Source organism: Lemur catta, chromosome 4, assembly GCF_020740605.2.
Source record: "Lemur catta isolate mLemCat1 chromosome 4, mLemCat1.pri, whole genome shotgun sequence".
In the NCBI taxonomy this organism is placed as follows: Eukaryota; Metazoa; Chordata; class Mammalia; order Primates; family Lemuridae; genus Lemur; species Lemur catta.
The window spans coordinates 53,232,235-53,244,539 of NC_059131.1; the positions used below are offsets into that span (position 1 = coordinate 53,232,235).

Genomic DNA, 12,305 nt, shown 5'->3' on the forward strand with positions numbered 1-12,305 from the left:
CCTTGAGCATGCATGATTTTTGCAGTTATCTCTAAACTGCTTCAATAGAAACACTGAACGAGGTACTCTGTTGTTATTTCTGATTTAGCCATGAGGTAATTATAAAGTGACAAGTTGCTATCACTTTGAGATTTCTGTGCTCATCTGGGCATGTTTTCTCCAAATCTTTTTCAGAACAGAAGTGCTTAACCAGGCTCAATTGTTGGTCATGATGATGAAAAATGAAGTTATTGATCAACATTCTCTTCATCTCTACTTTCACATATGTCATATACAAGATGAAATTACTCAGGTGATCTTTGAGCAAGATTTTTTAAAGCCCTTTTTACAACACTCAAACACTCAAGGTAACAACTAATCTGAAGGATAGTATCTCTTTGCTTGCTTCCAAAGGGATCCAGAAGGTTTGGCAAGTGCAATTGCACAGATACATACAAGCAGCAACAGAAAGGCAGAAATATATGTATTTTGGAAGGCAACGGTCCCAGAGGAAACAGCAAAAATAAAGAGCTCAGCTATGCCTCAGGAAAGTGCTCCCTCGTCTTTGCTGTCATTCGGAAAGAATTTCTCTCCTATGCAAAAATAACCGTGTAATAAGATTGGATTTTCTGAAATTAGAAGCTTTCCAGCAATAGCTATTAAAATGTTATTTTATATGTTCCTGTTTCTATTGATTTTATATGTGTCATTCCCAGTCACAAGTACTAAGGGGGACCTGATGGGAGTGCATCACTGCTGCAAGCGCCAAGGCTGTAGTCACGGGCGCCATAGCTGGAGTCTGAGCTACAGGCTGGTAAACCAAGACCACAGGAGGAGGCAGAAGTTTCCCAGAGATGAAGTATATTTGGACTTCACAATAAACCACCTGGCTTGGGAGCCACAGCAAGTTACCATCAAACTAGTGTACAGGTTGCTCAGAAAAACAACAAGAAAGGCAAAGAAACTGAGAGAGAATCTCTGCAGGAAGGGACTTCCACACTCAAACAAATAAATTATAGTTTGAGGGCAAATAGGCTAAAGGTCAGCTGAGTCCTAAATATCAGAAAATCAGATAAGAATTAAACGGAAGCCAAGATTACTAAGGGGCTTCATGGGCGTTAATGACTACAAGGTCATTCCATTAACAGGTCCATATAGGAGAGGGAATCTTGAATAAGAATATTTAATGATAAAAACGTGCCCTGTAGGTAACCATTCCCCTCTAGTCAGAGACAAAAAATCAAAACTACAATATCATCTCACCCTAGTTAAAATGGCTTTTATCCAAAAGACAGGCAATAACAGATGCTGGCGAGGATGTGGAGAAAGGGGAACCCTCATACACTGTTGGTGGGGATGTAAATTAGTGCAGCCACTGTGGAGAATGGCATGGAGCTTCCTCAAAACACTAACACTAGAACTACCATATGAGCTGGCAATCCCACTCCAAAAAATATGAAATCAGTATGTCAAGGAGATATTTGCATTTCTATTTTCAATGCAGCATTATTCACAATAGCCAAGATATGGAATCAATGTAAGTGTCCACCAATGGATGAATGGATAAAGAAACTGTGGTACATATACACAATGGAATATTATTCACGCAATAAGAGAATGATGAAATCCTGTCATTTGCAATAACATGGGTGGACATTACGTTAAGGGAAATTAGCTAGTAGGACATTATGTTAAGTGAAATTAGCCAGGCACAGAAAGACAGATATAGCATGTTTTAAGTCACATGGGGGAGCTAAAAAAAAAAAAAAAATTGAGTTCATGGAGTTAGAGAGTAGAATGATGGTCACCAGGGGATGGAAAGGGTAAGTGGGCAGGGGAGGAAAAAGAGGGGATAGTTTATGGCTACAAAAATACATTACATAGAAGGAATAAGATCTAGTAGTTGGTAGCATAAGAGGGTGACTATAGTTAACAACAACTTATTGTATATTTTTAAAAAACTAAAGAGTGGAGTTGGAATGTTCCTAACACAAAAAAAGTGGTAAATGCTTGAGGAGATGGGTACCCCAATTACCCTGATTTGATCATTACACACTGTATGCCTGAATAAAACTATCATGTATCCCTAATAATTAAAAATTAAAGATTAGTTTAAAAAAAAGAAGGAAGGTGAAAAGTCTTCTTTCTGTGGGAAAACTCTAGATGTCCTTCCAGATGCCTGGGATGAGCATATTTCATCTCATTGGGTCCACACAAAAGGAATTTCCACTGAGCTAGCCCCAACAGGACGTGGAGCAGAGTGAAGCTCGGGTGTGTGCACTGGGAGATAAAATGGTGATAGGGGCATGTGTCTTGGCACGGCCCAGCATCTCCCTCTGTGGTCAGGGCAGGCCCTGTTTACCCATGGGCTGGTTTGCCCCATATTAACCCCAAGCCACTGAGGTCACACCATCACCTGTGACTCCCTGGATGTGTCACCACAGCCAGTGTAGGGTAGCACCTCTCCAGCTGGCACCAAAAAGCAGACATGAATAAATATATACACTTCTATCCTCTGGCTTGAACATCTTCTCTATGCAACTAGAATTTTTTTAAACAGGCCTATTGAACATGATATGTGTGTCAGCACATTTTAGGTTCTACAGAGGTGACAAAAATCATTGACATGTTCTGTCTTCCTCTCATGGGAAGAATGAAATGTAAGACATAGCTCTCAGGGCAAGAGGGAGCAAGAGACTTGCTCATACTTTGGTCGGCTTTGGATGAGACCCAGATTGAGGTGAGGGTTTACCACCCCCCCCCACACACACACACACATACCACACAGCACAGAGAAAGAGGTTCTTCTGGTCTGGGAGCCATTGAAGTAACAATATTGTATAAAGGAGGAATTCTTTCTCTTTTACCCATAGGAAACCTAAAGCCTAAAGGGGGAAAAATGACTCATTGCAAGAAGGAAGACTAAAATCTAGATTTCCTGGCTCCTATTTCTAACAAGTAGCCACCCAAATGGATTTTCCAGTCCAGGGTACACCCTAAGAGGCAGCATGATTGTTGTTTCCCTAAGGAAGGTGCCCCCTAGGGACGTTAATAGGTGTTAGGAAAAATAAATAAAAGAAAAAGGAAAAACAATCAGGTTCTGCAGTGAATTAAGTTTAGAATAATCTGGATAAAGCAACGTGACATCCATTTCTCCTCTCTAGACTTCTTAGCCCATTTGATGTGTGAATGTGAATTGTCAGTCTCTAAGAGTGGGATTATTGGACCCTGAACTCTGTCTAACTATCTATCTATCTGTTTATCTATTTGTCATGAACATCTTCCAGATGCGCATTTCACAGGTCCACTGTAGAACCTCAAGTCCTTGGTATGACACGCAAAAGCTGTGCTGGACACTGCACAGGTGCACCATGATGATGGCCCAAAGATGCGTCTAAAGGTAGAGACAGTGCTGTCCACTTTTTGACTTCTCAGTAAAGGTCCTAAGGCAGATGGAGACTTCCTCACACATGTCTGCCCCCTACCCCAGGCTTATTGACCTTTTGTGGGCAAAGAGTGACTTTGAAAGAAACTAGTGGATACATTAAAAACATAAGGAATATCCTACTACAGTTGGTCTAATCCGCTCCTACCAACATTTTGGAAGAGGCATTGATAGTGACTCGAGCTGTGTAGCCATGTAACCCCATGTTATGCTTCCAATCCATACGCAGGAGGACAATTGTGGGCACAAAGTCTCCAGACAGAAATTTTGTAGATCAACAATCAATGGGATACAGTTTTCCTCTTGAGTAAATTTGATTTACTAGCTTCAGTTTGTAGGTGGGAGCACGGAAAAAACTTAAAACTTTATTTCATCTCCAAGACTGTTTTGAGCATTTACTTTTTTGCCCAATTGACAGCTTCTATTCTGCTTTTGGTTAAAATATTTTTTATTATTTTAACATAATTTCTGAAAATTAAACTATTAGAAGCAAACAAAAGAACAGAGATTTCTTTTCTAGCTCCAGGAATAAAACAAAGAAAGTTCCATAAAGCAAATGGGGGAGATATGATGAAGGCAGCAATATTTGAGCTGGATCTTGAAAAATGAATAGCAGTTCACCAAGAGAAAGGCAGGGGGTGGCACTCCAAGATGAGGGAATGGACATGCACAAAGGCGTGAAGCCATAGGAATGGTGAGAACTCTGGCGTAGCTTGAATATAGGTGCATGGCATAAAGTGATGGCTACACCTAAGGAGTCTTTGGAAACTTTATTATAAAGGACCCTGGATGCCACTCCAACGAGTGTGAACTTTATCTTGTGGGCTGACAGTGAAAGTTTCTAAGCACGGTAGAGTCATGGCTATGTATGTACTTTAGAAAGGCAACCTTAGGGAAATTGGAGAGAATGCACTGGAATATAAGAAACTGGTGACCAGAGTGATTAATTATTCAGCTGTTGTAGAAGTCCTGTTGAGGGAGCTGTGGGCAAGGTCAAAGTTGAGAGGCATTTCTGAGATAAAATGACGTGGTTTAGTAACTAACTGGATGTAGCGCTGAAGAAAGGACAGTACCAGATGTAGGGTGCTGTCCTTAAGAGTGCTCAGGATTGCAGAAAAGAGGATAGGTTTAGTGGGAGTCGCTCACAGAAGATGTTCAGCCTACGCAAAACCAGAACAATGGGCTCAGGTAAAGGTAAAAAGAGGAAACCTTTTTCACATTCGTACAGGATCTGCTATCTGGAAGGCCTGGTATACACACAGTTTTTCATCTATGGTTTTGTTTGGTTTTAGGGATTATTCTTTTTCTGAATCTGAGCAATATCAATGTATAAAGTACCCACGCCCACACCTTTCATTGGACGAGAAGTTATCATAAATCATACTGAGTTTGTTGTGATACATTTAACTTCAACAGGTGATGTGTCAGATCAACTCCATGTCAAAGTGCCTTGCAAAACCAGGTAGATATTCTGAAGAACTTCCTGGCACACCGGGGTCATGGCACAGATATGGGGAGTGGAGAAAAGATAAGTCTTTGACCCCACCTGACCACACCTCATCTGAGCAAAGCCGCCGGTTAGGTATAAATGGGAGAAGTCTTCTTGTCCAAGTCTACATCTGCCTTCTCCTAAGCTCTTGTTTGCTTTTGTGAAGACAAGATGAAGTTCACAGTGAGTAGACTTTTCCTTTTGAATGTATTACCATATACTTGCAGACTGTTAACTTTCTGAGATAAGGGGTCTGCTTCTTGTGGCAATAGCACTATAACAGATAACTTTGTTTAAAAAATTCTCTTTCTTTTTCATGGAATACGGCATTTAATAAGCATCTCTATAGAGAAAGATAATTATACTGGGATTAGACAGCTGCCTGAGCATCTTATACTGTGTTATCTTTAACAAAATTACTTTCCAAATCACCTGATTCAGGTCTCTACACAGGGCAAGCCCTAGAAAGTGCCTGATCTTTCCTCATTCTTGAATTCCTCCCTTTACCAAAATTCCTGAGTACGTTCAGGGAAGATAAAAAGCTTATTGTCAGAATGAGTGGGTAGGAGATTTACTGTCACATTCTTTGCTGTGAATCCCATCTCCATGAAAGAAAGTTTTGCCTTGGGCCCTGTCATGGCCGTTTATTCAGGCAAGCATCTGAAGCAAGAAGTGAGTGCAGTATTTTACCTGCGGTTCTAGGCAGAAGCTCCAGAGGGTAGGAGGTGGACCACAAAATCCTGCCAAAGGAAGTGTAGCACTAGGTTTTTTATAACAGGATGCAAAGGGGCTAGAATCAGATGAATATTTTCAAGTTTCAATATACCACACACTGGAATATATTACAGCAGACTCTGTTTTATAATAAGATTTCAAATGTAAAATAATTATCTAGAAATAAGTCCTCTTAATAGCAGCAAGATTAAAAAAATCTGGGGGATCTCCAGACATAAATTAGAAGGTCTGATTTCTCTTCTAGTTGTGCATAAACAAGAGGTACAACCTTGGCCAAGTGGCTTAACCTCTGAAGCTCAGTTTCCTCATCTGTAAAAGGATTGCATTGTACTAGTTGTTCTCTAAAATTTCTTCCTCCTCTGACTTTTTAGGAGACTAATTTTTAATACCTTGTTAAATTTTCAGGGGAAAAAATTAAACAAATGTTAAAAATTACCTTGAACCTCCAGTGTAGTTCTCAAACTATTTTGTCCCGGGCAAAAGAAATGAGAATAGTTACCCAGAATGGGGCACCCTGCATAAAGCTCTGTGTCCTGATAGCCAATCATATGTGTGTGACAAATAACTAAACCATGTACTTTATTAAAAGGAAAACATCCCACATCAAGCAGGAAAATTAACTTACATCACTTTCAGATGTGAGTTTCACAACTTATAACCACTTTCATGTCATGTTATTCATTCACACTACACTATTCATTTTAAAGTTTATTCTTCAGCAGTTTTTCATAAGATCTATATTAACAATTCTAAAACTATATATCACATTAAAGTAATTACTTGTGATTAGTCAACAATTCTATTTATCATTAAAACTTCCTGTGGTTAAAAAAATACAAAGTAAAAGAAGAAAACACATTGAACTGGAACACAACGCATTGGTAAAATTATTTAATATTAAATATTTTCTATAAGTTTGAATAGAGGAAAAAAGGAGTGGATATCGTTCTGCCATGTGATAGTAGCCAATGTTACTTGTGATTTCAGATTGTCTTCGCTGGACTTCTTGGAGTCCTAGCTCCTACCTTTGCTAACTACGTAAGTCTCACCTTTTAAAGTTTGTTACCAAAATGCATTTGCAAAGAAATGTGGTAGTTAATCACTCTTAATTCCTTATCAACTTCAGAATATCAACGTCAATGATGACAATAACGTCGCTGGAAGTGGGCAGCAGTCAGTGAGTATCAACAATGAACACAACGTGGCCAACGTTGACAATAACAATGGATGGAACTCCTGGAATACCCTCTGGGATTACGAAAATGTAGGTAGCCACTATACCATTTCCATTCCATTCTTTATAAATATGATGTCTTTTTGAACAAAAAAGAGCAAGTTAATCATAAAAATTTTTAAAAAATAGATTCTAACTACACATAAGCATATAGTTATAAGTAAAAGTACCTGTTTTGCTCTCCCAATTTCACTCCCTATATATAACTACTGTTAATGAGTGTTGCCAGATTAGTTAACATTCAAATCAGTGAACAGTTATCAGGATCCACTATGTTCAAGAGATTGTGGAGACGTAAAGCAAATATGAACGTCCTTTTTTTTTTTGCCTTGCCTACAAACACCCTCAATCATAATCAAAGACCTATACAGCATCACTGCTTCCAAAGCATAGTTCACTTCACTCTGTCTTCAATTTCCTTCTAAAGAGATAGAAGTTGACATTTCACCTGTAATTCAAAAGGACCAAAGGAAATGTAAATGACAATAGTCATTGGTAAGGGAGAAAAAGAAAAGAAAAGTAATACTTGGCACTGCTTAGGAGACCTGACTCTGCAATTACCAGCTCCAATTTTTTTTTTTTTTTTTTTTTGAGGCAGAGTCTCACTCTGTTGCCTGGGCTAGAGTGCCGTGGTGTCAGCCTAGCTCACAGCAACCTCAAACTCCTGGGCTCAAGCAATCCTCCTGCCTCAGCCTCCCAAGCAGTTGGGACTACAGGCATGTGCCACCATGCCCGGCTAATTTTTTCTACATATTTTTATTTGTCCAGCTAATTTCTTTCTATTTTTTTTTTAGTAGAGACGGGGGTCTCACTGTTGCTCAGACTGGTCTCAAACTCCTCAGCTCAAATGATCGGCTCACCTTGGCCTCCCAGAGTGCTAGGATTACAGGCGTGAGCCACCGCGCCCGGCCACCAGCTCCATATTTTTAAATAGCAAAATTTTAAATATCAAACTCTTTATTGTTTCAGTTTTATCCGATCAATTAGAACACTGATTTCTGTCTTACCTGCCTCATTGAAATGTGAAAATCAAAGAAGACTAAAATGTGATAGCTTTTTAAAGTTTGTTTCAGTAAAACAGATATCTGTAGAGAGGTTCTTATCACAATAGAACGTGAAGATAAGGCGAATGAGTTAGATACTGAGTTGCTGCCCTCACAGCACTTGCAGTCTGTCCTTGCAAACGTTAGCAATGCGTATGATTGCCAGGTGGGACTAGATCCAGTGCTCTTATCCCAGCCCATTCCATCCTGATCTTGAAGTTCCATTTCCCTCTGCTGGTGGGATTGACTTCTGATAAGAAAAGCTCCTGGAAGAACACACACCTAACTATCTACCATCTTCTTTAAAAGAGCTTTGCTGCAGTTAGACTCTTTCGGAAGAAGGCATGCATTGTGCACAAATTGAACAAGGACGCCGTGCCCTCCATTGAAGCCCTAGATGCGCTGGCCAAAGAAAAGAAGGTAAAAATAAAAGTCTTTCTATTTTTGGTGAGGGGAGAAGTTTTCAGACCTCCAGTAAATAATGAGAAGATCACAGTCATTCCCTCTCGCCCACGGTATGTTGTAGTGTGCAGCACAACGGGAGAGGGGAGGCAGCTTCCACCACATCACATGGCTCACACCTACCCCTGCAGCAGCTGAGCAGAACACCTAGAGGAACAAAGCTCTGATCACACCAATGGGAGCCCGCAGTGGCTTCTCCACTGACATTTTTCTGCAAGGGTTAGTTAGGGTTATCAGATTTAGCAAATAAGTTAAGTTTAACCAGTTAAGTTTGACTTTTAGGTAAACAAGGGATCATAGTTTTAGTACAAGAATGTGCTATGCAATTTTGGGCATATATGTATGCTAAAAAATGATTTATTGTTTATCTAAAATTCCAATGTAGCTGGGTGTCCTATATTTTATCTGGCCACCCTAGTTGAGATGGGTAGGAAGAGGGGATCCATAGTTCTTTAAAATGTTTGCCTGAGTTCATATTCCTGTAACAGATAAATGGGTACTTTTCATTGACAAGGTAGAGAAAATAAATAAACTGCATTCTCAGAAGATGATTATCATGTAGCTCAACCCAAGGAATACACGTTGACCAAATGAGGTCCAAGTTTCAGAATAAATTTAGCCTCATGGTTCTGTTTTTATGAGAAGCTGAGGTTTCAAACTGGCTAAATCCCTTAGGACACTTAGAAATTCTGAGATACACAGGGCTTTTCTTCATCTTTATTATGGAAAAATGATAGCCAAGCAACACCTCCTATGGGACTTGCACTCCCTCTAATCAACAAATCCCTGGTCTTGGCATTCATTCTCTCTCTTTCTTCCTTTCTACCTGTCTTCTTCACACTCAGCTTCAGGAGAAAGGACCAGAGGGACCACCTCCCAAGGGCCTGACGTACTCAGTGAACCCTAACCCAGTTGATGACCTGAATAAGTTTGGACAAAACATTGCTACCATGTGCCGGGGGGTTCCTACATACTTGGCAGAGGAGATGCAAGGTGAGTTGCCTCCCCACCATGCACTCCAAGTTAGTGCTGGTGGAATTGTCGGACTATTCTCAGGCATGTCCACAGAGGGCACCAATCACATGGGGGACGGTCACCACGACTAAAACTGTGCCAGGCACTGTTCTGACTGCTTTAAGTGTGTTACCTCTTTTGTTCTTCACAGCAATCTTTTATTATAGGTCCTACTGTTATTCCCACTTTATGGATGACAAAGCTGAGGCACAGAGAGAAGTCACAAAACCCTTGCCTGGGTCTATCCCAAGCATTTTGGTTCTGGATTCTGTGCTTTGAAACATTATGGGATTATGCCTTTCAAGAATGAATCTAGAGTAAACTCAAGGCATATTCAAAAGAATACATGAATGGCTAAATGAAAGGGTAATACCCTAGAATCTATTGACTTTCTATAGCTCAAACAATCACTCGATTTCTAGGCATTTAAAGAATAGCTTACACAAAAACAAAGAGCCCACCTACAAACTTAAGCTAACAGCAATTTTGCAGGTCTTTGAATTGATTGATTTCATCTTGATAGATAGATCTTGAAATTAGTGCATAGGTAGCTTGGACTTGTGTGACACACTTCACCAAAAAGAGTCCTTAAATAGACATTGATACAGACTTCCTTTCTTTTTATCAGGGGCAAGCCTGTTTTATGAATCAGGAAAGTGCTTCCATGCTAATATTCTCTGGATTCTGAACATTTCCTTCTGTGGAGGAACAGTGGAGAACTAAAAAAAAACTTTTTAAAGCCACTATGGATTTAGTCATCAGAATATGCTATGAGTAAAAATATGGGTTCTAATGGTTTTTATCTTATCATTCTGAAATTTTTTTCTGCTGTTTTATGTTTGGTTTCTTTAAGTTTCAATAAACCCATTTAGCACTGAATTCAGTTTACATTAACATTTCTTATGATTTCCATTTGGAATGCACAAGATTAAAAGTGCAATGTGGTGGTGGCAGGTTGTTGAAGTGCATTAGACCCAACTGTTCGCCTGTATGCAAATCCTGTCTCCCATAAAGAACCCCTTCAGATGCTTCAGATACTACTAACCACAGCCCTGGGAATGGTTCCAAGACCAGCCTAATGTTCTGAAGGCTGCTCTGTACTTGGTGTGCACAGTAACGTTTCAAATCAGCAAGGAAAGAAATTCACTCAAAGTAGCCTAAATCAGAAAGGGAGGGAGGGTTATTACAAAAACACAGGAGTATCTAAAACAATCCAAGAGCAAGAAAAGCAGTTGAGTATCAAAGAGACTAGAACCAGGAGCCCTATTGACACCAAAACCAAGTCTAATGAGTACGATGCACACCGTCTGGGGAATGGACACGCTTGAAGCTCTGACTGGGGTGGGGGGGGAGGTGCATGGGCAATATACATAACCTAAACTTTTGTACCCCCATAATATGCTGATATAAAAAAAAATGAAAAAACAGAAACTCTAAAAAGAAAAAAAAACAAGTCTGCTTCTTTCTCTCCCGGAAGCCACATGTTATCTCTTCTCTCTTCCTCTCTGAATTCTACTTCCCTCTTCTTTCCATCTTGCACATGATTTTTTTCTGTGCTCATGGCAGAGAATGGCTGAACCAAATTTTTAGCCTCATCTCCCATGTTTACATATCTTTCCAGTTCAAGAGGTAATATCTAACATTGAATCTCAATTCCAATTTTCCTTGACCCTCTTGGGTTCCAGAGTCCATGATCCCCAGTCATTGGTGGCCAGGACAGTGAAGGCACATGGTACAATATAGCACAGGTACCGCACAGGGGTCTCCACTGAAGGAGAAAGATCTCAGAGAAAATAGACTCCAAATGTTGTGTACTACAATACATAACTGCAGCTCATTTTTAAAAGTTGTTCCCATACAACTTTATTGAATTTTTTCAAGTGCCATAAGAGGATATATAATCCATTCCTGTCTTCAGATGAGATATCCCTAAATAGTCCTCACAAATAAAACTAAAAACACTGATTCTCACCATTTGGGAAAATGCCAATATTTACCAGTTCTTATGAGAGAAAATTGTTATAATTTTCTTCATTCTGATGCAATTTCATTGCTGTCCACATGAAGAGTGCTACCACGTTAGTAGAACTGCCAAAATATTCTGAAGTCATGAAAGGTGGAAATTTATCAAAGACCCATCAATATTTACAGCCTTAGGTACTGCTCTACTGTGAGTGAGGAAGAAAATTGTGACTCATAAACTGTACACAATGTCAGGTACTTGAATTTAGGGAGCTGGTAAATCTCATGTTTCTTAGAAGACTTGTCCAGCCACTAATTCAGGATAAAAAAAGTAAAGGTATTGAGAAGACATAGAAATTGTAAGACTTGCAAGGATAATATAACAATTTCACCCTCTTATTAATAGTTGAAGATTTTAACACATATCTTTCCATAACATAGATGAAGAAGTTAAGGGTATAAGAAACGTTAAACACAATTAACAAGCTTATTTTAATGAGCATATATAGAACACTGCAGAATACATATTCCTCTTAAGCATGTATGGGACATTTATAAATACTGGTCACTTGCTGAGTCATAAATCAAATCTCAAAAAATTTCAAATGATTGATATTAAAAAGAACACATTTTTCTGACCTCATTTTAAGAAAGATAGAATAAATATTCCCCTCTGAGTAAAACAAAAAAAAACTCCATTTGTTTTGAAATTGGGTAGCATGCTTCTAAATAACACAAGAGCCAGAGAAAAATTCATGATTAAAAGTAGAACCCATTTAGAACTGTGCAATAATGAAAGCACTGCATATAATTCTGCATAGCACTGTAAGTGGTTGCTATGGCATTGTGTAGTGGAAAATTGATAGCCTTAAAAATCTTTATTTTATAAAAGAAGAAAGACTGAAGATTGAGTTAGGCCTTCAATTTTTAAAATGAGGGAAA

General features: G+C 39.2%; 1 protein-coding gene across 1 annotated transcript; it reads left to right on the forward strand.

Annotated features, from left to right (window-relative positions):
• Positions 1-4,933: 4,933 nt before the first annotated feature.
• Positions 4,934-10,280, forward strand: LOC123636450 (gastrokine-1-like). The gene is made up of 6 exons (XM_045548881.1): positions 4,934-5,096; positions 6,636-6,686; positions 6,775-6,912; positions 8,235-8,345; positions 9,233-9,380; positions 10,030-10,280. Exons 1-6 carry the CDS (start codon positions 5,085-5,087, stop codon positions 10,122-10,124), a joined length of 555 nt encoding a protein of 184 aa, XP_045404837.1. The 5' UTR covers positions 4,934-5,084; the 3' UTR covers positions 10,125-10,280.
• The last annotated feature ends 2,025 nt before the right edge of the window (positions 10,281-12,305 follow it).

What these genes read in the sequence shown, in the direction of transcription:
- LOC123636450 (XM_045548881.1), top strand. An exon ending in CGCTGGCCAAAGAAAAGAAG is followed by an intron (nt 8,346 to 9,232) that starts GTAAAAATAAAA and finishes CTTCACACTCAG; the next exon opens with CTTCAGGAGAAAGGACCAGA. An exon ending in CTTGGCAGAGGAGATGCAAG is followed by an intron (nt 9,381 to 10,029) that starts GTGAGTTGCCTC and finishes TCTTTTTATCAG; the next exon opens with GGGCAAGCCTGTTTTATGAA.